At 42.5% G+C, this 25,979-nt stretch overlaps 1 protein-coding gene across 1 annotated transcript in view; it reads right to left on the bottom strand.

Moving 5' to 3' along the window:
- PCF11 (PCF11 cleavage and polyadenylation factor subunit) overlaps positions 1-25,212 on the bottom strand; it is a gene marked incomplete in the record, with an annotated part of 36,283 nt that extends 11,071 nt beyond the window's left edge. Inside the window, 10 exon segments of the mRNA XM_077451400.1 lie at positions 822-2,626; positions 2,738-3,185; positions 4,443-4,629; positions 5,320-5,891; positions 5,893-6,498; positions 10,233-10,321; positions 10,324-10,426; positions 10,728-10,913; positions 13,722-13,847; positions 24,880-25,212. Of these exon segments, the coding sequence (XP_077307526.1) occupies positions 822-2,626; positions 2,738-3,185; positions 4,443-4,629; positions 5,320-5,891; positions 5,893-6,498; positions 10,233-10,321; positions 10,324-10,426; positions 10,728-10,913; positions 13,722-13,847; positions 24,880-25,047 (4,290 nt within the window).
- Between the last annotated feature and the right edge of the window lie 767 nt (positions 25,213-25,979).

Genomic DNA, 25,979 nt, shown 5'->3' with positions numbered 1-25,979 from the left:
ATATGACTAGGGACTACGGGTATTTGTAATGTGCACCACTTTTGCAAACAAATGGAGAGGAAGAAGAGTACAGGAACTCACCAGAGGACGTTACAGGGCAACACAAAAACTAAAATTTGATTTAAAAAAAAAAATAAAAAAAATAAAAACAACAAACTCCCACATACTATTGGGTAGCCCAGGACAACAAAATGCCTTCAGGGTGGCAATTGGGAGCAGATCAGGGAAACATCAGATAGTCTCTACTGTGTATGAAGCTGGAAGCGCTCAGCTCTGAGCATTTCCACAATTCACAGCGGTCATTCCACGACTCCCATGTCCAGGAAAGAAGTTAATCAAGCATGATCTGTGTATGCACATTATATAAAAACCAAGAACTGCACCACATGCTCACGAGTGTGAGCAACAATTCTAGCCTCAAATACGGCCAACTCTAAACTGAGGGCTAAACCATTACAGCATTACCCATTTTAGGCATTATACTGCAGGGGCATGTTGTTTTGAGTCTTGACATATTTTACTTGCCATTTAGTTAGGCAACACAAATTGTTTTTTGGGGGTGCCTGGTCCCCTGCTGTGCTTAGTATTTTGATATGCCAGGTCCCAAGTCACTAGGGTTGCTTATGATGTAGGGCCGACAGGAGAACCACTGTGCATTGAAGGAGCGCACACAGACATTCCCAGTTATGAATAATACAGCAGGGATTGGCAGAGCAAGTAATGAGGGGTAGGAATAACCCATTTTCTTTGTAGGGTATTTTTTGTTTTTGTGACAACTACTTTGATTTCATTAATAGAGAAACATTACACAAATTACTTACCGGAGGGGTTTGCTGCATACTTGCAACAGGTAGGTTGAAGTTCCCAAAAGGAGGTGCCTGTGGATTTTTGTCATCGAAATAAGGTCCAGATGGTCTGGGGAGCTGGTTAGGAAACATCTGCATTCCAGGGGCTGGGGGCCCAGTAAATCTCGGTCCTTGAGGCAGGTCATATCTTTGTTCTGGCCTTTGAAATGGCATACCTTGTGACTGTCCATGAAACACATTTTGGGGATCAACAAAAGGAGCAGTCTGGACAAAGGGCGGAGGAGGAGTCTGCCCAATGGGTGGAGGATTCTGTCCAATAGGAGGATTTATATTTTCAAACCGTGGTCCTTGGGGACCAAGAGGCATATCAAATCTGGGCTGTTGATTGGGGCCATCAAATCTTTGTGGCATAGGTGCATCAAACCGAGGCTGCATATGTACTGGGCCATCAAATCTAGGTGGTGTTTGGTGACCAGGAGGGCCATCAAACCTTGTGCATGGTTGTCCAGGAACACCTTCATACCTTGGCAAATGGGGAGGGTGATTGTCAAATCTGTTTACAGGAACATTGTCAAATCTGGGCCCAGCCTGTCCCATAGGGCCATCAAATCTCATTAAACCTTGTTGTCCAGGACCATGATCAAACCTGGGACCTTGACTTCCAGCAAATCGTGGACCTTGGGGAGGACCGTCAAACATCGTACCTGGTGGCCCATCAAACCTAGGACCTAGGGGACCGTCAAACCTAGGACCAAGTGGTCTGTCAAACCTAGGACCTGGAGGACCATCAAACCGTGGACCATGTGGCACTTCAAACCTCACATTGCCCATTGGTTGTCCAGAACTGTCAAACATAACCTGCTGAGGCATTGGTTGCTCAAATCTCATGGGAGGACCCTGTGGACCCTCAAACCTCTGCTGGAGTAGCTGCGGCCTGGGTGGTCCTTCAAATCTATGAGGTCCATCAAACCTTTGAGGCCCCGAATTACCATCAAATCTTTGGGGCCCATCAAATCTTTGTGGGCCTACTCCATCAAATCTCTGAGGTCCGTCAAATCTCTGTGCATTGTCAAATCTTTGAGGTCCATCAAAATTTTGTGGTGCTGGCCCCCCATCAAATCTCTGTGGATCATCAAACCTTTGTGGTCCTGGTCCTATACCACCTTCAAACCGCTGCGGTCCCACTGGCTGCACTCCATCAAATCGTGGTGGACCTATGGGTTGTCCAGGAATTCCATCAAACATCTGAGATCCCAACTGCTGTCCTTGTGATCCATCAAATCTTGTCGGAACAAGAGGTGGACCTGGAGAAGCCTCTATTCTTTGACTACACATCTGTGAATTAATAACCATTTGATTTTGCACACCTTCAAATCTTTGCAATGTCTGGCTTTGTGTGTTATTTGGCTGTCCAGAAATATTGTCAAACCTCGGAGTGTCGACTAAATTGCTTCCTATAGGATCAAAATCCATCGGTTGTACTTTCATGTTTTCGAAAAGTTGACCTCCAGTTTGATTGGCTAAAGGACCATCAAATCTCTTGACTGGTGAGCTCTCTCTACTGTCCATAATGTCCATGTCTTCAAAGCCCTGACTGCCAGCATCTTCACCTCGATTAGGCAACAGAGACGGCAGGTCATGCAGTGGTGGCAGATCATGCAGTGGTGGTCTTCTCTCCTCAAGTAAACCAACATGTTTTGAGTCCTCTTTGCTGACCAGGTCGGTACTGTCTACAAAAGCCATCTGCTCTTTTTCATCAAATCTGAGTTGTTCGAGAGTATATTCTTCACTGTATAAAGTACGCGATTCATCTCTTAAACCTACAGAGGAAGAAAAGTGGAAATGGTAAAATTGACTAAAAATTTACACAAATAAATAAAATTAAAAAAAAATTAAAAGCCTGACATTTTTAAAAGTCAATTCAAGCATACCTTTGGGCAGTTCTCGATCAACAAGTCTACGATCTTCATGAGGGAGGTCTTCCTCAGGGAGTAGCGTTCCAGGCATAGGAGAAGGACGACGCACTCTTTCTGGGAACTGCTCATTTCTTTCAGACAAGCTACTGGGTATTCTGTCATTGTGCTCAACTTCTCCATCAATAGAGGCCATTTCATCCATGGGCAAATCCATAAAGTCTTGATCCATAAAATTATGCTGTACCTGAGTTCTCTTTAACTTAGCTTTATGCTGGTAGTACGTCAATTCTGCATTAGAAAGAAGTGGCTTTTTTCGCATTCCACTGCTGCTGGATTCTTCGGTGGGACTGCTATACACACATCTCTGTTTATCCTCTTGGTACTGAAAAAGCTGCCTGATTTGATGCGCAACGACAAGGAATTCATCTTGTGTAATTTCACCAGATGATAAGCGTTCATTAGCCTTAAAAAGAGAAGAGAAAAAGTAATAAAGCACCCCCTCAGAAGAACATATGAAACCCAGACAACAAAATAAGGGTCACCTTAATTATATTAGTAGGTAATAAATAAAAAAACCCACACACATACTTGGCATCTGCAAAAGAGCAACCTATATTTTCTCTTGAGAAAAAGAAGAAATTGCTGCACATCCAAAATGTTCCAAAACAAAATGCCTTTTATTGAAAACGACCAGGTATTAGTCAAATAGACACGTTTCACACAACTGGCCTGTGCCTAATCATTACTACTGATTAAGCACAGGTCAGATGTGTGAAACGCGTCTACGTGACTAATACCTGGTGTCCCTGGTAGTTTTCAATAAAAGTAATTTTGTTTTGGAACCTTTGGACATGCAACCATTTCTTTTTTTCTCAAGTTTTCACAGAGGCGGGCCAGGGCTAGCACTCCTGCGTGGTTCCAATTGAGGCATTGCACACACCTGGAGCAGTGGATCCCTTTTCTTTTGATCCTATATTTTCTATGTTTCAACCCCTTTCCTGACAAAAAGCTTTATTTACATTTGTATACAGGCCGACAACCAAAAAAAGTTTTATTTTATATTACACTGCAAATGAATGACAATTACAGTAACAGATGAACACTGCTGACTTCTGGCTGCAGTGGGATCTGCAGACCGAAGGCATATTTTGTCAATGAAGCTTCCAGGATCCATGTAATCAATAGGTTTTAGCTGACATAGTCCAGGGACTTGGCAGGGGACATTCAGGGATAGGAAATGTAATGTTCCCCAGCACAATGGTTTGTATTGGGAATTTTATACTGTATACAGAACATCGGCAAGGAAAGGGGTTGACCATGTGAACTAAAGTGATCAGCAATGGGATGCATCTATTGGGGAACATGCTTGCATTAATAGCATAGAGGTTGACTTACTAAATCTGGAGTGTGCAAAATCTGAGTAGGGTTTAAATCAATAAAAACACCCCACACATACAAACTGGAAGTTGATCTGTTTCTATGAAGAACTGCACCAGATTTTGCTCTCTCCATTAAAGCACCCCTATGCCTATAAATACAAGCATGTTTTCCCAAACAGATGCATGAGACATCCCATGCCGCTAGATCAGTTTTCCAAGAGGTATCCAAAACAAAAAAGGACCGTTGAAAATTGTGTAAAGTATAGTAAAAGATAAACCAAGAGAGCAAAAAGGTTTTATAGCATGACGACCATAACTGAGCATGTTGATTTGACACTTACCTTCTGAAGCAGTTCTCCTTTGCTTGCACTTGTTAATTCTTTTGGGATTTTTAGGTTAGGATCCACACTTAGCCACGGTTGTTGCTTGGGAGTGCGGGGGGAAAGTATTCCTTTACTATTAGGCCAGCTGTCCCGATGTCTTGGATAAGGAGTTCTACTACCATGGTGGTGATCATCATTTTGAGAACTATAATGAATATAAAAAAAAAAAAAAAAACACTGTCAAAAACAAAAAAAAAAAAAAAAAATCTACATGTAAATTAAGGCAGTTTTTACAGAAAACGTATTGAGTATATATTGGGGGGGCCTTCACAAGTTACATAGCCATCGCTGGCATCAATACTCTGAGGGTCACGTCAAACTATACAAGGTGGCAAAATCAGAGCAACCAGATTACAATGCTGACTGTACTTGAGGGCAGTATGATGTGCAATTCAGCGCAATGCACCGCTTTTTTTTGTACAAGCTTTATTTGAAGTGTACAAAACGATCACTTAATTTACTACAAAGTCAGATGGCACGCTGCCTAACATTGCAGTGCAGGTCTGCATTTTAGCGCAGCGCTAGGCTGTATTGCAGTGTGAATGGGACATTTAAGAAAACAATTGTTTCTACAAGTGTCCCTGCGGTGACAGAAATTTTACCAAGCGGTAAGACGTCTGTCATCGAACATAGGGATTTGGTTTTTCAGCCAGTGACAAGCAACAAGTGTACAGATTAAAAAGTCAGAATTTCTGCAAACTGCCTCAAGAAGCCTAGATCATGACTGCAAGGCAACAAGCCTTTTTAAAAATCAGCTGTAGCAAAATATTCTAAAGTACAGGTTCCCATTAAATAAAATAACGTGTATAAAAAAAAGGAGGTAATTGACACTCACGTCTTATTTTCCTCCCATCCAGGTCGCCATCTTTTGCCAGTCTTAGATCCTTGCCAGTTCTCCACATTTTCTTTTGGGTCTAAACCAGTTTTACTAAACACTGGTGTTGCTGCATCTTGCTGCCTTTCTTCTGAAGGTCTTTTCTGCCTTTCCTCCGAGGGTCTCTTCTGCCTTTCCTCTGAAGGTCTCTTCTGCCTTTCCTCTGAAGGTCTTTTCTGCCTTTCTTCCGAGGGCCTTTGCCTCCTGCCATCTCTAGGATCTAATTTGGGAATCCTTTTAATTCTGTCATCTCTCGCACTTGATGAAAAGTCACTCGTATGAGGTGGTTTACTTCCAGGTTGACGCAGCTTGCTGTTTTTGGGGACAGGAGGAGGAATAGGAGAGCGGCTCCTTTGAGGAACTGGAGATTGGCTTCTTTGTCTTCTCTTTAACGGAGAGCGTCTGTCTCTCCTGGACTTAGGAGAACGTGATCGGGACCTTTTTCGGTTACTACTTCTCCCAGGTTTTTGGATTAGTTTGTCCGGGTCATTTACAACCACATCGTTTTTCGGCAAAATACCATTTACAGTCTTGGTTCCTATTTCCAGATGGTCGATGCTCGGATGATTTGTGGTCCTCCTTTTTCTCTGTGCTTTTTCGTTTTTCCTTAATTTCTTCTGGTTTATCAGAGGATTTGTCCCTCGCGTGCTTGCGTAACCTTGGATCCCTTCTATTTACATCAGAGTCTCTTGTACCAGAATCTCTGGTGCCCTCGACAACTGGGGGCTTGCTATCTTTTGCATGGGGTAACTTGGGTATCAACGGTAAAGGCGATTTGGACTTGCATTTAATGTCCAAGGATAAGGGTTCCCTCTTTAGTAACTTTTCTGCTGGCTTATTTTTTTCTGGCTTAGACAAGCTAGGTTTGTCTGATGGAACAGGTTTTAAGGGTTTAGAGTCTGGTGGTGCAGTTGTATTTGTCCTCATTTCCTTTTTATTGGGTTGTTCTTTTGTATGTGTTGAATGCTGGTTTCCCCTGTTAAGTCTAGGGTCTCTGGTTGATGCTGGAACCTTGTCAGACTGAGAGGGTAGAGGAATTTTGTTCTTCTCAGAATGTGTAGTAGAGGTCGGGTGCACAGCCTTAGCAGGCAGGTGTGGAATTTCTGGGATAACATTAGGTTTTGCGGGTACTGAACTAGCCTATAAAAAGAAAGATGCACATTAAGGAAGCAATAAAATGTCACAGTCGAAATCCCAAAACAGTCAGACAAACTGCAAATAAAAAAACAAACACACGCATTTGCAAAACGCAAAAAGGTAATTTAAAAAGTGCAAACCCACAAAAAAAAAAAAAAAAAAAAAAAAGGGGGAAAGGGTTTCTCTCCCCCCTCCTCTGGGACAATTTTTTGGAAGGGGAGTCAGGTACCTGGTTTTGACAGGTACCCAACCCTCACCTTCAGGGACACGTCGCTAGTCCCAAAAAGCTGCAAGACTCAGTGAGCAGTCATAGCTGGCTGAACACAGATAGTATGTCTGCACCAGGAACCAAAGCATGGTAAAGAAACTGGCTGGGGGAGGACAGCACTGGATCCTGGGATAGGCTAGTGCGTTTAACCACTTGCTCTCCTAAAAATTTACCCCATTCATGACCAGGCAATTTTTTTTTGAGATACAGCACCGCATTACTTTGACAATTGCTGGTGCTGTACCCAATTAAAATAGTTTTACCCCCAAATAGAGCGCTCTTTTGGTGGCATTTGATCACCTCTGGGTTTTTGCTCAAACACCACTCCTCCCAATATTTTTGACTTTCTGCTATAAAACACATAAGAGTGTGTAATTGTAAATATTATATCTTTATCTCTCATTTCTTCACGCAGTGCACGGACATTAATACAGTGCTAAACATATGCACCCTCACTGTACGGACACTGAATGGGGTTCAACATCAGGGGCGATCAAATGGGGTTAACTGTGTGCCTAACAAATGTTTTATTGTAGTGTGGGAGGTGCTTTTACTAGGGGAAGATATGGATCCTAGACCCCGCTTTGCAGAGACACAGGATCCATGTCTTCACTACTGACAGGACAGTGATCTGCCTTGTTTACATTTCTGCTTCTGTGCTGGATGATCGGCGGATATAGAGTCCTCGGTACCGGCAGATCAGCTCCTGGAGGGGACCGGCGCGCATGTGCGTCCCAAAAATGGCAGTGCCAGCTTGCCACCATAAAAAAGTTACATCAGCGGCAAGTGGTTGTCAGCAGCTACAGTTCATGTAGCTGCTGACTTATCCGTTTAAAAAAAAAAAAAAAAAAGATATATTAACTGAACAGCAGCTTTAAGTGGTTCCCCATTCATAGGTCGCCAAGGAAATCCTCCTTTGTAAAACAAGTGGTGCCCACAGGTAACAAAATGATTGGAGTCCTAATAAATGAAGCCCCGTCTTATTGATGTAAAAATACATTGTAATCTTTAAATCCTGTCAGGTACCAAAAGGAGTAGCTGTAGTCAAGATCAAAAAAATAAAAAAAAACACCCCTAACACACAGTAATGCTTGAAATAAAAAATGGTCTCTGGGATAGCCACTGAACATTGCCACAAACTTTTCCATCTTAAACTATTTGCTTTTGAATACTTTTAAGATAAACACACTTTGACCAGGAAAAAAAAAAAAAAACCCTGTATTTTCGATGTATATGTAATTACTCTGCCAAAAAGTGAATTCATGCTGTGGTATCTGCATAAACTCGCACTGTGCAAGTATTTAAAGCCTGCAATCTTAATGGCATTCTGATTGTTTGTGCCAATGAACTCTAGCCTATAGCACGTCTTACAACAGGTATGTTTTGTTTTCCACCTCCAGTCTCAGACTCCATTTACAAAAGTTCCAAAGCATGCAATGATTTTTATCTTCTAAAATAAGACATGATATACAAGTAGGGATTGCATTGTCAGCCTGTGTGACATTGGATAGATCATCGGAGTAAAAATCCACTTTAACTTGTGCCTACCGATTAGACCAATAAGGCTTACCTGTAGGTACAGTGAGCATCACCTAAACTTGCAGCGCTTAAAGAGATATTCACATGGACGCAGCGAGTGACATCACCAGCGCATGCGCTGTGAAGGGAAGGCATACTCGTGCCGCCCATTCAGCGCTCCCGCATTGTAGCCCCGGCCACTCAAAGCAGTACAGCCCACAAACCTGGAATACCAGGTGAAGATGGCAGCATCAGGGGATGTGACAGCACTGCGCTGGAGGGTTCTGTTTGCAGGCAAGTCTGTCATAATGCGCTAGAATACGTTCTAGCACGACGCTGCGGGGGGTGGGTGGGGGTAGTGGTGTAGACGTTGACTACCACTTTAAGTTGCCCATAGCACAATTTTTCTGAGATCCAAATATTTAGTCTACTAGAATCTCTTTATTCAAACTGATTTTCCAACACTATGAAAATTTATCCTTGGCAGACCAAATATCTAGGGGCTAAGACACAAATTTTAAAGTGTGCAAAAACATAAGAAATGCTGTAGTAGACAAGTGATTAATGACAGATTACCAATGTGGATAATCACACAGTGGGTAAAGAGTAAAGTTTCAACATCTATTTAAACAATTTCACTAAAAGTGATTGCATATTTGAGCATCAAGATTTTTTTTTTCCCCCCCTTTGATGACCTGATTTTCATTGGATAAGAGAAAATGTTATGCTGTTCCTTCTATAGCCAGACTTTAAGTGATACTAAAACAGTGTTTAATTTGCATTGTCCTTCCATTTCTGTATATTAAAATAAAGCCTTTGGGATACAGAGTAAAAATATCAAACTGTTTAAAATAGAGATGCACTGAAATTTCAGCAGTCAAGACATAAAATGGTGTTGGCATTTTGTGATGAGAGAGAGGGGGGGGGGTCGATAACGCACGATTTTACTGTGCTTTTGTTTTCATCGTTTAGGTGACTCAAAGACCGTTTCAAAACCGCAACACAGGTGCAATCGATGCAATTTCAATGCTTTTCAAAACAGGGAGATTTATTAATTTTATATGCAAGAAAAGTGTAAATAATGGCCAACAAATTAACACATTTCAATTTATGATATTAAAAAGTCAAATATAAATTTTTAATAATATATCTCTATTAAACTGGAATTTTCAGTTTTCTGCACCAAAATTTCCTCTCAATTTGAAATCAAATCTTTATTTTGGCACGTGGGCAGATTTCTGTAAGTCATTGCTCGTGTCACACCCCTCCAGCCCGTTTTAGAATTAGGGTGAAGCCTCCATCAATCTACATGCAATATCCTGCTGCTCCCATTGTGTAGCTGGTTAGTGGTCACGGAGGGAGTGGGCTGTCATTTACCACCGTGTATACGCCCACATGGAAGACTCTATAGCAGTGATGGCGAACCATGGCACCCCAGATGTTTTGGAACTACGTTTCCCATGATGCTCAAGCACTCTGCAGTGTGGTTGAGCATTATGGGAAATGTAGTTCCAAAACATCTGGGGTGCCAAGGTTTGCCATCACTGCTCTAGTCACATGGGCTGCACAGATGTGATATGGAAGCAATGCTTTGCATAGTCAGTTACTGAAAACTGAGCATGTGCAAAGTTGAACACTGCTCTTCAAAATCCCTAGCTGCATTGGGATCATGGACAGAAGGGGGGGGGGAAGACAGTAGCAGGATCAACCAGGGTTTATTTGTTTTTTTTGCAGAATACGAAAAAAACAATCTCAGGGACCAAGTATGAACAGCATGTAGCACACCATTTATCAAGCTTTTTTTATGATGTGGGTTTAGTACTTTTAGTGACATGAACAAAAAAAAAAAAAAAAAAAAAAAAAAAAAAAAAAAAAAGGGGGGGAAGGTATTTACATGAATTCAACTATGTTACTCAGGAAGCATTTAAATGACCTTGTAAACATTACTTACCAGTTGCGCTTTAGTCTGCTCTAATTCTAACTCCAACTTCTTTTGCTGAAGTTCTAACAATTGTTTTTGCTTCATAAGTAACTGCTGCTTATAAGCTGCTCTTGTGAAAGATGAGCCTTTGGTACCTCAGGTTTCATAGTGCGAGACGGGGCAGGTTTTGGCACCGATATAACAGGTGTAGTAGGCTCCTCTGGCTATTGAGAAGAAAAGAAAAAGGGGGGCTTTAAAAAATAAAATGTTTTAAACCAAAAAAAATAAAAATAAAAAAACATCCATTGAAAAAAAAATAAAAGGTTTTTGTTCAAGATAAGCGCAAGAGTTATGCAAAGCTTCTTTCAGCAAGTACCAAGTCACAGAAAACCTTTAGATGACCAAAAGGATATCCTCTGAGGAAATTAAGACAGATAAACAAATAATCTGTGTCAGCTAGGAGTGCTGGCAATTACACTTTGTATTTGGGACAAAAAAAAAAAAAACACATCCATTAATACTTACTTTGTTGAGGAATTTGGGGTTCACATGGATACTAGCTGTGTTCACATTAGGGGGTAAAGGCTTGACGGGCCATGCTGGGTCTACCTGGTTGACCCTCACATCAAGTGCATAGAGTTTCTTTGAAGTAAAAATGTCTTCCCATGTGGAACGTAACTTATACAAACTTTTTCTAGTGTTTTCATCCACCTGGAAAACGACAGAACAAAGTTTGCATCTTGACAGTTCATCCAGCTACATCTCGAACAGACATTTAAAAATCGAAATTTACATTAAAAAAAAAATGTGGATGCAGAAGCAGCCCGAAGAGTACATTTTAAATGTGACAACGGGTCTGACTTTACTAGGAAAGGAATACATTTGGCATGACAGGCACAGTCGTGGTTTGCTGTAAATAAAATTAAAAAACGTTTTCTGAAAAGGTTTTAAATGGCAATTTACCTGTTTTTTCATTCGCTAAATGGGGGAGAAAAAAAAAAAAAAAGGACACAAATGCATGCATTTTACCACACAGCAACATGAATGAACCCTGAACTAGCATTATATCAAGTTAGATTGCATTCTGAAACAACTTTAAATGTAAAGAAAAAAAAAAAAAAAGTTACTAGTGTAACTAAACTATGTAATCTTAAAGCAGAACTTAACCTATAAACAGTTGCATAAACCAGTTACAGTCACAGCATGCTGTCACATTTGCTTGTGCTTTCAAGCTATCAAATGGCTGGTGTCATAACTGATCACATGTGCAGCGTCATGTCAGTTGTAGATCAAACAGACCAAGTTTGAAGCTTCCTAGACTGAAAAGAATAGGAGGGTTTAGCTCCGTTTAGGCCTCGTTCACACCATGGTGCAGAGACGTCGTCAGGATTTCTGCAAGGGCACAAATAAAAATGGTTTTTCTATGTGCCCTGTTCACACCACAAACACTGGTATCGCATGCAGATTTTTTTTTCCTGCACGGAAGAAAAAAAAAAAAAAAAAAAAGAAGAAGTATAAATACCTTTTTGGAAGCCGATCTGACCCACTCCGTTCCGATCTTCAGCACCGGAAGCTCTGTAGAACACACTGACTATGAAATGACAGGGAAGAGACATCCCCCATAGACTTACTATGGGGCTTTCGTTGTCCTCCGTCTCCTCTGCACCTGCCTCAGTGAAGCTGCGGCTTACAGCTCAGCATGGGATCCAATCGGTTTCCATAAAAAGGTATGCATACTTGTTTCTTTACAGGGAAACAGGTAGATCCCCAGTGTCTACAGATGCACGGATATTAGATTTTGCATTGACTCTTTATGTCAACCACAGAACATTAGCCTGCCAGGAAAAAACATTTATGTAATGTTTCTAGAGCCCAATGTCAAGAAACTGCTCATTTATTGTAGTAAAAGCACTTACCCAAACCCTCAGCTTCCCCCAGCAGAGGGCGCTTCCCTATGTTCCAACGGTGGACTGTTCCTCAGCGTCATTATGTCCAATGCAGTAAGGTTGTGGACCCTGCATTGGTCTTGACAACATCAGGACCTTCAACCGCTAAAGCATGGGGGGGATGCTGCGGGCACGACTCTAGCAGTACTGAAGACCAAGTAAATCATTTCTACGCACTCTAGACCTAAACAAGCAGTTAACCCTTTCAGTGTGGGAGCATCCACATTGCAGAAATTGATTTAATACAGGTTCACCTCTTGTAACGTGTTAAATTCTAGGGTGTAACTTGTTAAAGATGTGCCCCACCTGATGTGAGAGCAATGGTTTAAAAGCAGGGATCTCCAACAGAACTACACATCCCATGGAGCCATTGTTAAAAAAAAAAAAAAAAAAAACTCTTGACATTCACAGGCATGATGGGAATTGTAGTTCCTGGACACCTGGAGGGCCATAGTTTGAGACCGCTGCTTTAATGCATGAGTGCTCCAACCTGTGGAGCTCCCAATGTTGCGAAACTACTAGTTCCATTTACGCTTTTGGGAGTCATGTATGTACCAGTTAGCCTTGTGGAACTACAAGTCCCATGAGGCACTGAAAGGCTGGTACAAGCATGAATCCAAAAAGGTGTCATGGAACTTGAAGTTCCACAACAGCTAGAGGGCCACGGCCTGAGCGCCTATTGCAGCGATGGTGAACCTCGGCACCCCAGATGTTTTGTAACTACACTGCAGAGTTCATGACCATCATGGGAAATGTAGTTACAAAACATCTGGGGTGCCATCACTGGACTATTCTTTAAAAGGATCCTAACAAAAAAAAATAAAAATTAAAAGAAAAAAAACGCATATTTTCAAACCTGCAAAATTATATAATCACTCTTGCAAAAAGTAAAAAATTATCCTTTAAAATTGGTTCCCTTAGAGTTGGGCTTTAATTCCATAATCCTAAAACCATAAATTGTTCAGAGATTTTAGTCCTTAGACAATATTCAGGACCAGCCAGAACACAAATGCAAAAAACAAGTCATACTCACTTTGGGTACGCCGTTCACAAATAAAAAAATCTGGTCAGCTTTTCATGGAAGTTTCATTTTAATAAAATCCTTGAAAGGAGATTATATCCTACCTTTTATATTTTTGTATACCGGTAAGAAAATGAACCAGAACAGCTCATTGGTTGCTACCAAGATCAAACTAATCCTTCCTTTCAGACACTTAGGCCTCATTCACATAAGTCTCCTGCATTTGCAAGAGAAATTAATCTGGATGTATAAGCATTCTACTTCCCAGATCACCTTCTCCTGCATTTTCAATGCATACACATCTCGGCATCTGATCTGCCCCTTCTAAACGCACCAGAATGAAGGTAAAACGGAGCATACATTATACTATTTTAAAATCAGTACATGCATTTAGAATTGTCCTGCAAATCCATATGACTTGAAAGATCCCCCCCCCCCCCCCCACCCATGTGAATGAGGCCTAATGTGGAACATAGTTAAGCTAGATTAAAAACACAATACATACATTCAAGCTATTGCAATACAGAAGTTTCAAGAATTTTGAATCTATACCTTGTCAAACACAATAACAAACGTGGAAACTATGTTTTTAGCAAACGCAGCAACGTAGTCTCTTCCAACATTTTTAACAATGGAATCCATAAGATACATGACTGGAAGCTTCTCTGAGCTAGGTGCCTAAATAAAAAAAAAACTGATAAGTTTAATACGACAAGACCGCCAGCCCAGTTTACTGATCCCATTTCTATACAAACCAAAAGAGCAGAACATGGCTTTAAGATTAACTGATTCCCACGTGCAATGAAGAGAAAATGTTTTCTTTTTTTTTTTATAAAAATATTCTTGATATCTCCACAAGCAAATAGCAAAATATTAGGGTTCCCATTTTAATTTAGCCACTTTGATTTAAGATTTATCCGTTTTGGTTTTAAAACTGAACGCTTTTAAAATTTTCTGAACAATTAGGAGGAGTTGCATTCGCTTAAAGGATCTCCAGGCCCGATGACCAGAGGAAACATTTCTCCATGCTCGAAGGCGTTATATACATTCCGCTCCATCTGGCAACTGCTGAAGATTTTTTTTCCATTTTTTTTTTTTGAACAGCCAAGTATGCTGCATCTTCCACATAATTTCCCAGATGTGTTCAGCATGAAGGACTCAGAGGTAAGCAAGCAGTTAACCTGTGAATGTTTCCACCTGTTTAAAAGATCTGCTCAGGAAAGTGAGATTACCCGCAGGTGTCACCTGTTCAGTTTCTGCCACATTAGTCACCTTTTAAAGTAGCGTGTTTTTCCAGCCTCTCCCCGCCCCCCCACCCAACAGGGTACAGAACCAATTGCAGTATCTAAATACTGTCCAGACAAGTACATAAAGATTATACCCCTAAGGTTTGGGCCTCCTTCAGACGGGCGATTAGGCTGCTGCCGCCGAATGTTAAAAGTGCCATCTGACTGCAGCAGCACTCTGTCCTATGGATGCATAGAGACTGGACAATTAGTATAGCAAGTCTAGAGAATGCCAGGCCTGGGTCCTGAGCCAGAGGCCCTACATGCGTATGGGTATGTGTGGATAGCGGCGGCACTAGCCATTTGTTTATACAGGGTATGAACGTGGGCCACTACAGCTTGTGAATGGGCTCAAAGTTTCTCTGCCAGGAAGAAATGCAATTTCCTACTGGCAGAGAAACTAATCAGCTGTCTGAATGAGGCCTTAAACTCCTGGGACACGTGTATGTGTATGTGTGTGTATTTGAAACCTGTAACAGTCACTGAATGCCAATGTAAGAATGTTGATGTAAATATTGTATACAGTATGAGAAAAGGGAGCTATGTGTCTGCAGACAGCACTGGAAGTTACCTTATGCAACGTGTAAAGACTATTGTGCAACCCCCCCCCCCACAACAACCCAAAGAACTAGTTGCAACATCCCAGAGTAGCTTAGTTAGTTATTTATTGAAATGAAACTATTGCTATGTGACTAATTTTACATGCACCCAGAAACCTAAATATAGTCATATCATGACTGCATTTACAAACTATGTTGGCCTTTAAAATGTATGCATGTTTATTGCAAAAAATAAAATAAATAAAAAAAAGTACCACGCTTTAAAAATGTGTCTATGTGTTACTGCAATTATTAAATACCACTGAGATACATTCATAACCACCTCCCACCACGATGTGTCAAACACCTTTTTTATTGCAGTTCAACCTTTCAATAATACAGATGCAATAAACAGCAGCAAATAAAAAAAGACAAATAACAAATTTCATACATTTTATTTACATATTATAGCATACCAATCACACATTTCAAAGCCATTTATTCAAATAGAGAATGTGCACTAAAACGACAAATGGTGCAAAATAACATGGTTAAAGTAGGTCAGAGGGAAACTGGCAAGGGCTGCTTAGCTGATATGGAGGCTCATGGGGCATGAAAGTTACAGCAAGATGTCAACTAATCCGGCTCTAATCTGAATCTTCACATCAAGATATTCTGCCAAGGAATACCAAAACATACGTAGGGGATGGAACCTACTCTACAAGACAGAGGTAAAAATAAAAAATTTAGGGGGATATATTTTTTTTGGCAGAGGAAAAAAATTTTTTAAAAAAAAACACAACAGGGACCATCAATATACTGTACTGCTAAATGCAAAAGATAAACTGCCTGTGTAATTTTCTGCAAGACCCAGCTGGCACTTTTAAACTAAAAAGCCCAACATTTCCCCCTCCTATGTTCTGTCTCTAACAAATGGTGAAATAATCAAAGATACAGACAGCAGAAAAACAAACTACAGGGGTTTTAAAGATTCCCTACTCTGTCCAAAAAAACAAAAAAACTGTACTCTGGGAAAATAGTGTGGACATTTGCCATGTAAAAATGAAATACTTTAGATGGGTGTCCAGTGTGTGGATGGGGCTGCTTTAGGTGAAATAACTGGGATCCATTCACCCTAGACAATAATGTAAGCACCAAAACTCTCATACATGAAGGATCACGTACTGTCCTGTGATTGGATGAGGGGAGAATGGTGGATGAACGCCACGATTTCCCCTTGTAGATTCATAGAATGCCTTGTATGTGAAAATGCTACAAGAGGTTATATAACTAGGGAGGATAGGAAGATGGAGGCCGAGCAAACCCACAAGTATGAGAGCTGAAACTACAAGTCTCAAGGCAGAAAAGCTCAGCAATTATAATTGTGTCACGTATGATCGCCGGTTCACACCAGCAAATAGACCTCGCAAGCAGTTCACACTGCCCTATACAAACCACTGTGGGCGTCAATAGAAAGTTAATGACACCCCCAGTTCAGTTCGCATATCACAGTGTGAACTGTGAATTCAGGTCCAAATGCGATGAAGATTCAGCCATACAATCTGCATAGCTGAATTTGCATCGCACACATATTGCATGTGATCTGCACAGCAGTGCAACGGGACTTACATTCGATGTCTGACGTGGCACTGAATGAATGCAATATCTGTACCTAATGCAGCACGATCCATACATGGGACACCTATAACTAGATACACTTGCTATGTGAAAGTACAAGGCCAGCAATAGACAGTTCGAATCTCTGGCCAAAATTCAAACCGTGTATGGGCAGGCTGAACATACCAGCACAATCAGCCTGCCGTATTTTACCTGCGATTATTGCTAGCAGCTGCTATAGCCTCAAGCAAAAATCACTGCCTTCTACTGGCGGCAGGGGGAGGGGATTCTCCTGTCAGCACTGTCCGTTTTAAAGGGGAAAGCCTGCAAATTTCTTTCCTGCAACCACTGGCTGCAGGACAGAAATTTGTACCATCTAAGGCAGACTTTCTCAACCTTTTCAACACAGAGGAACCCCTTGAAAAAACCTTTTGGGTCTCAGGGAACCCCTGTTAAAAATGGCTATATCTACAACTCATGATACATGACATGGTGTAATGGTCAGTGGAAGAGTGCTCTTTACATCTATGGTCTTGGAGAAGAATTCCCCCCCCCCCCCCCCACAGATACCTAAAAAGACCATTGGTGTCACTGGGAACTTATCTGAGAGGGAAAAACTGGTCATTGCTCAAGGAACCCCTAGCAACCATTGGAGGAACCCTAGGGTTCCATGGAACCCTGATCTAAGGCCTGCCTACGTTTTTACCTCCAGCGTTCACTTTAAAATGTCAAAACATTTGAGTGGAACAAGCTCGTCCATTGAATAAAAAAGCTGCAATGTGTGGCCAACTACATGTTTCTCTCTCTACATCTAATCAACTATAGCCAATAGCTAAACTAATTTGGGTGTATTAGCTCCTCTTATCTGCTCCCTTTTGGTCTGTTATATACAACTTTGTAAGCATTTTACTGATAAAAAAAAAAAAAAAGTTGATCTTGTGAGAAATTGAGAGCCCTCCTGTGTCCTCTGCATACATCCCATTATCTGTTTATACTTCCCGACTCTTATCTTGGACTACAGATAACTAGACTTATGTTGTAGGACATGAGAGTGGCTGATACCACTCAGTCCTCAAACTATTAAAGCTGTATGTTACTTTAGGATGGACACAGACCACTGATTACGGTTATCTGTGAGCTCCGCCTGCTTTGGTTTTGAGGGAGTGGACCTGCTCAGCAAAACAACAACCTCAGCATGTGCCAATTTTGTATGTTAAAAAGGCATGCTAAAGGTGGTAAATAAGAGAAGGATGCAGAAAAAAATAAAAAAAATAAAAGTTCTGTTATCAATATAAGCTATAGGTGATAAGCTGTGTGCTACCTGCCCACAAAAAGGACATAGGAGCCAAGAGCATTTCATAAAGATAATCAGGTGATTTATGTGTACTAGCATGGTCTCTAATGGGATACACGTGTATTGCAGAAATGTGCTGCATATCCCCCCCCCCCCCCATTTTGCCTTGCCATACACCAATGGACTTGTGTTCCCCATCTCTAAACATGTAGTACAGACACATTTCAAGGGTATCATTGGGCAAGAGCAGGGATAGGGTCTTCTATTACATGTTCACTCACTGACAAACACTGCAAGGCAGGAAAGGAAAATAAATCAACACTACTAGCCATCAGTTATATCTTTTCACAGAATAAAAGATATATCCTGATGGCAGCTAAAATCATCTCCATGGAGTAGAACAGAAGGAAAAAAATGGATTTGAGAACAGTACAAAGCATATAATACAATTTACATAACTGATCTTTTCTCTTCCCTGCATTACATGTTGTAATATCTAATCTGCCACCTTTGGAGAGCAAGGACTTAGCGTGTAAAGCCAAAACTGTTCCTGGTTTGAATAGCACATGGTTAAAACCACAATGAGATTATTTTGGTGTCTGTGTCCTGCTGGGGAGATTTCCGGGATCACACACTTTCCTGAAGATACAACAGGAAATGAGAAGATGCCCCCCAATGTGGGAGCCGCTATTACCAGTTGTTAGCGAGTACTCAACACTCCTCCCCCACATCTTGCTCTGAACATAAAGCTTGCCTTTCCCCTCACTTCATAACAATGGTCAGCGGGACACAAAGGGTTTTCTGACATGGGTAAAAACAGCAACAGAAAGTTGAAAGGTCTAACCTACCACCACTAAATAAAAACCATGACAATGTTTTAGGATGGCTATACATTACATCATTTTCTTTTACATTTATAGGAGTGAATGGAGGGTCTGATAAGGTCCGCCTGAAAAACTGACAGCAGGACCCAATCGGACAGCCCATGTGAAAGGGCACCAATGGAAAAGTCCTGGAAGTCACGTCTTTGCAAAACCCCGCACGGTGGTGTACGACAATGTTTCTCAACTCCAGTCCTCAAGTAACCCCAACACACAGGTCATGTTTTCAGAATTTACTTCAGGTGAAACAGCTGTGGTAATTACTAAGGCAGTGAAACTGCCCAAATCACCTGTACAAAATAATGGAAAGCCTGAAAACATGACCTGTTGGGGGTACATGAGGACTGGAGTTGAGAAACACTGGTGTACGAGCCTCAGCCCAGGCTAGGATTGCCACCTCATACCCCTAAAACTGAACACAATTACACAGCTTATGTGGCTGATTAAAGTACTTAGTGCCTTTTCTGCATTAAACTTGCCCGAGAACCTGTGCAATTCATGTGTGTTCAGGTTTGAAAGGGATGAGGTGGCAACCCTTACCCCAGGCTCCAACCAGGTCACACCCCCAATGCATTTCACTCCGCCCAGAGCTTAATCATTGGGATGACCCAGCTCCATGGGTGGAGTGAAATGCATGGGAGGCATGGCCTGGTTGGAGCCTTACGGGGTTTTGCAGATATGTGCGACTTGCAAACCCCCCCCCCCCCCCTTTCCATTCTATGGCCAGCCTTACTTTGAAGTAAAAAATAAATAAAGATAAATAGATTGGAGAAGTTAGAATCAATTTTTTTTTTACTGCAGTGTTCCTGTTAGGGAGATTCAGTCTGATTGTACCCATCAGCAAGAAAGTCCAAAATTTTCAAGCTGTTGTAAACACCGCTTTGCAATTTGTACCTCCAGGTAAGTCTATAATGACCTGTAGTAGAGCTGCACGATTCTGGCCAAAATGAGAATCACAATTTTTTTTTTTTTGAATAAAGATCATGATTCTCGCAGCATAACATCTTTCACATTATACAAGAAAAAAAAAAAAAAAAAGGGCTAACTTTAAGTGGGGTACCCCCTAAAAAAAAAAAAAATTAAAAAAGTCAGCAGCTACAAATACTGCAGCTGCTGGCTTTTAATAATCGGACACTTAACTGCCCCAGGGTCCAGCGATGCGGGGGAACGAAGCCCCCCCCTCGCTCCGCCGTCATGCATACTGTGGGCACCCGGCTGTGGCTTCACAGCCGGGCACCCACTGCGCATGCGCGAGCGGCACCGTGATACGCCGTACAGTCACCTGGGACACATGACAGGTCCCAGGTGAATGTGCGGCGCGAGGGGAAGTGATGTCACCAGTCCGGGCAATAAAAAAGGCAGACTACGAGGGACCCCCTAGCAACCGGTATTTAGAGGTGAGTAAAAAATTTTTTTTTTGCCATTTTTTTTTTACGAATTTTAAGTAGCTTTATTTTTTTGGTGGCAACACCACTTTACTGTTTCTTTATTTTTTTAATCATTAAGTGTATTTTTTTCCCCCAACAAAATTGTATTTGAAAGACCGCTGTGCAAATACACTGACATATAATATTGCAACAACCGCCATTTTATTCTCTAGGGTCTCTGCCAAAAAAAATAATTGGGGGTTCTTAGTAATTTTCTAAAAAAAAAAAATATAAAATGATTTTAACTTGAAACCAACAAATTTCAGAAAAAGGTTTAGTATTTAAGTGGTTAAACTTGCCTCATTTAGGCCCCTTTCACACGGGGATGTCTGTATTTAGCAGCCGCTTGCTCAGTGGGGATCGCTCCGTTGATCCCCGCTGAGCCAGCGGATGACAAGTCTGTCTCTGACAGGTCCGTCCCTGCACAGAGTGCAGAGTCTGCTCTCCTCTATGGGGGAGGGGTGCAATCTGATGATTACGGACAGACTGTCCGCTTTTATCCGATCCGCCAGACGGATGGAAAATAGGGTTTCCATCCATCTGGATTTTGCAGAGCGGATCGGATGTCAGTGGACATGTCACTGCTGACATCCGACGCTCCATAGAGATGTATGCAGCGCCCATTCAGATCCGCCTAAAAAACTGACAGGTGGATCTGAATGGTCCGCACATGTGAAAGGGGCCTTACACACAGAAGTGTATTAATTTGAGCTAAAGGATAAATAGTTACAATGTTTATACTTAGTTCCCAGGCTGAAGAATGTTGCTATACTTGGCAGACTGCCCAGCTGTCAGCTTGAGCAGAGAATTCTCTGCATGGAATAAAAATATAATCAGAATACTTTGGGGGGGGGGGGGGGATTGCGATAAGGATTAATCGTGCAGCTCTAACCTGCAGGCAAAATTAATACCTCCTAAACCTGCACAGTTTAGGAGATATTCACCCTGCATGCTCTCTGAAGGTCTGGTATATTGTTGCAGAACGGAGGGCTCCCGCATGGGAGTGACGTCATTGTGGCTCCAGCTACTCAGCGCCAGAGCCTGCGAACCTGGAAGAAATGCAGAGGGAACATCAGCCCCCACAGCGGTGACTGGGTGCCAATGTGGGGGCTGCTCTCAAGGTATTTCATAATACACTAGGATGCGAATCATTCTATTACATTATGCTATTGTTTTGTAGGTTGCCCCCCCCCCCAGGGGTTTACCACCACTTCAAGTTGCCACCAGAAAAGCAAGATGGTAAACTTCCTAAGGGGGCACGGGTTACTGGCGACACCGGTCTCAAAAGGTATTTCCTTTACACTGGAAAGGTATCGTCTCCCTTCCTGCTGAATCAATAAAACTGGAAGTAAAGGGAAAACTCCCCAAGACACAGATTGAAAATGTGACTGCAGCCGTCTCTATACAAAATAGAACAAGTTTTGGCTTTAAAGCATTCAATAAGTTGCAAAGAGGGCATTACTATTACAGACATGGACCTACTATATGTATAAGGGATGCCTTCCAGTTGAAGGAACTATTATGGGGACCAAAAATGCTGAGTTTCAATCTACAGGATGTGCCCCCCTATTCTAGTAAATGACCTGGGCCCTTGCTCTATGGGTGGGGAGCAGAGTGTAGGGGTGAATATATCTAAAAGAGGGGCAAGCAGGTCCTAATACCATCCCAACAAGTAGGAATGGGTTGGAGTGTGTTTGGGGTCCCACCAGGAAGCCGATACGGCTAATCACAGACAGTGAGACATCCCCCGGGCTGTGCAGCTGCAAACCGGGAAATGTCTCACTGATCGGCGATATGCCGGGTCCGCTTCCTGGTGGGATTGGGCAGATGAAATCCAGAACACGCCCGAGGCCATCTCTAATCTGAAGTAACAGAGCGAGGAAAGACAGAAGGGCTCTCAACTAAGCGTACAGATCTATATAACTGGCACCTTGACCTGGGAACCCAATATCCTTGCCTTAGGGGTGTGAAGAGGGTAGAAATGGCAGAGAGGGTTTTAACCTCAGAGTGTGCAAGATAATATGCTACTCCACGCACAATGGAAGACTCTTTGTAGAAGATGTGAGTAAAAGCAGAAAGGAGCCAAAATGGCTTAAAGAGGGGCGAGTGTGTTTTGGTGCTCGGCTATCAGTAGGAGGTAATGGCCTAACAGGACAGGCAGGGCGGCTCTGACCTCATACGGTCCATAGATATAATTCTGGCACCCCTGTCCTATCTGGATTATTAATATATTTGCTTCAGTGACACAAGACGGTTGAGGACAGGGCAGGAGTCCAAATGGGTGTCATCCTATCTGTAAGCAGTGCCCCAGTCTATATAAAGCTCAGCCTTCCCAGTATAGATCGTATGGGGCACAGCGTATGAAGTATACAGCCTGGTCTTCCCAGAGAGAAAATCTCTCTCTCTCCTGGGAAGTGAAATCTATATACACAGCAGTGATGGGTAAAGTGCTATTTGCAAACAGAAGTGCTTAACAATAAAGCGTCTGTTCATTCCAAGGAGAAGTGCTCACATCCATAAAAGTTCTTATAAATACAATAGGAGTCAAAAAAAAAAAAATATACAAATGGGGGGGGGGGGGAGGAAAGGGGGGTGAGAGAGTGTGACTCGTATTGTATTTATAAGAACTTTATGGATGTGAGCACTTCTCCTTACAATACACAGAGACACTGTTAAGTACTTCTATTGGCACATTGGTCAGTTTGTGTTCACCCATCAGTGCTGACTATATAGATTTCACCTTTTTAAATTGTGTTTGACACCAAAAATGTAACAGCTTGTCATTTACATCCGTATTATATGAGAAGACACAACAGGCTCTATATCAGTGATGGTGAACCTTGGCACCCCAGATGTTTTGGAACTACATTTCCCATGATGCTCATGTACTCTGCAGTGCATTCATACAATCTATACAGGGATTCATACAATCTATACAGAAAAGGTGCAGGTTGTATACTGCTCAAGCTGTACCTCATACCACCTATACTGGGAAAGGATGGGCCCACCATACAATTAAACTGGGAATGCTGCACTACATGAGAGCTATACTGGGAAGACACCATGTAAGCTGTGCCCCAATCTATCCTTGGAAGACAGAGCTTTATGTAATCTATACTGGGAAGACTAGGCTGTATACTGCATAAGCTGTGCCCCATACAATCTATACTGGGATTTATACAAACTACACTGGGAAGGCACTGGCTCTAGTACTATCTATAGTGGGAACGTTAGGCTCTGTACTGCTAACAATCTATACTGGGCTCTATACAACCTATAATGGCAAAGTGTGGGCTCTGTTCTGCATACAATCTAGGAAGACTGGGCTTCGTACAATCTATACTAGGCTTTATATAATCTATACTGGGGGAAGACACGGCTCTATACTGTGCTGTATATAATCATTACTAAGCCTCGTACAACCTACACTGGGCTTTATACACACACAACCTATACTGGGAAGACACTGGCGCTACAACAATCTATAATGGGAAGGTATGTGCTCTATACAACCTATACTGGGATGACTGGGCCTCATACAATCCATACTGGGAATGTTAGGTACTATATAACCATTACTGGGAATGATGAGTACCTGTACACTTAAACTGGGAAAGTTAGGCCTACATGAAAGCTATACTGGGAAGTCACTGGTTCTAATAAAATATATACTGGGATGACTGGGCCTCGTATAATCTATACTGGGCCTTATACCAGTCGAGTGGGCATCGTACACTATACTGGGTCTTGTACAATCTATACTGGGCTTTATACCAGTATAATGGGCCTCGTACAACCTATACTGGGATGACTGGGCTTCATACAATCCATACTGGGAATGTTAAGCACCATATGATCTATACTGGGAAGGAAGAGGACTGGTACATTTAAACTGGGAAAACTAGGCCTAACATGAAAGCTATACTGGGAAGTCACTGGCTCTAATAAAATATATACTGGGATGACTGGGCCTTGTATAATCTATACTGGGCCTTATACCAGGGTAATGGGCCTCGTACAAACTATACTGGGATGACTGGGCTTCATACAATCCATACTGGGAATGTTAGGCACTATACGAGCTATACTGTTAAGGATGAGAACCTGTACATTTAAACTGGGAAAACTAGGACTACATAAAAGCTATACTGGGAAGTCACTGGCTCTAATAAAATATATATTGGGATGACTGGGCCTTATACCAGTGTACTGGGCTTCATATAATCCATACTGGGAATGTTAGGCACTATATAATCCATACTGGGAAGGATGAGGGCCTGTACATTTAAACTGGGAAGACTAGGACTACATGAGAGCTATACTGGGAAGTCACTGGCTGTAATAAAATCTATACTGGGACATCTAGGCACTGTATAATCTGTAGTGGGAAGGATAGAACGTATACTGGGAGGTCTGGCCCAGTACACCGCCGTGCTCTATGGGAGGAATAGAAGATGGCGGCGGTTGAGGAGGAGGGGGGGAGGGGAGGACGGGGCGCCATCTTGCCATGTGAGGAAATGATGTGACAGGGATGGGGGATGGGAGGAGGGGGTGTAGTGTATATATGGGGGGCTCCTATCTCTGCCCCTGGTGTAGGGTATAGACTATTATTGGGGCAGGTGGGGAGGACCCTTAGAGTAAAATAAAAGGCTTTAGTCATAAAAACCTTAGCGATTTGCGCTTCGATAAGAGTGACGATATCCTTGGCGAACTGCAAGTTCTCCTCGGCCAGGATGGTGAGCATGTTGATGTGCGGCTTGCTGTTGAAGGTCAGGTCCTCCAAGGACGACTGGTACTCCCGGCAGGCGTCTTCTCGGGCCTCGTCCCCCGCCATGTTGAAGGAGAAGGGTGAGGGGCGGACGGTGACCGGCTGAGGGGGGACTAACGAGAAGCGGCCTCCAGCATCGTGCGAACGACTCCTCGGGCTCTGCCCCGGACGGCCTCTCACGGACAAAATGGCGCTGACGCGTCACTCACACACAGGAGGCGTTTGAACAGCGGTTGCGGTCGAAGCTTCCCGAGCTGGTCTCTCATTGGTCCATGGGCGCTGCCTGCGTCAGCGAAAGGAGGCGGGGAAGGAAGAAGGAGGCGGGGCCCGTGCGGTGAAATCATTCCCGGGCGTGCGCCGCTATTGGTTGCTAGGGTAGGCTAATTTGCCTAGCATCTGAGCGTATGACCTTGAGGCGGTGGTCACGTGATGTTTACCAGCCCGTTTGACCAGGCTGCGGATGACTCGGCTCTGAGCACGTGGTCTGCGTCACGGCTGAGGCCCGGGCACATGTCTGTTGGCATGACACACAGGCAGGCCTCATAGATGTGCCCCCCAAATCACACACGCACACACACATATATATATATATATATATATATATATATATATATATATATATATATATATATATTACCCACACTCAGCCCATAGATTGTACAATTTTCTTCCAAAACAAGTGGAAGGAAAGAAAATCGCTCGATTCCTCCATCATCACAGTTAGTGTTTATGGGGGAACCCCTCCCACCACGCTATTGTATTCTATCTACCAGATGGAGGTTTCCTCGCAGTCACAATACAATGATCACTGCTGGCAGCTATAGTCACCAATCGCGATCACCCCCAAAAAAACCTCACAGGCGGGTTGTACCAGGGCCATCTTAAGAGAATTATAGCGCCCCCCGGCAATACAGTGCACTGGGGCCCTGTCTACACAATCACACACAAGAATAAAAATGCAAATTATCAATAAGGCGGTGCAAGGTAAAAAAAAAACC

Source organism: Lithobates pipiens, unplaced genomic scaffold (genome assembly GCF_037356315.1).
Source record: "Lithobates pipiens isolate NorthernLeopardFrog02 unplaced genomic scaffold, aLitPip1_a1.2 Scaffold_23, whole genome shotgun sequence".
In the NCBI taxonomy this organism is placed as follows: Eukaryota; Metazoa; Chordata; class Amphibia; order Anura; family Ranidae; genus Lithobates; species Lithobates pipiens.
Note: the sequence above shows the minus strand (reverse complement) of the source record. Positions and strands in the feature narration are given on the sequence as shown.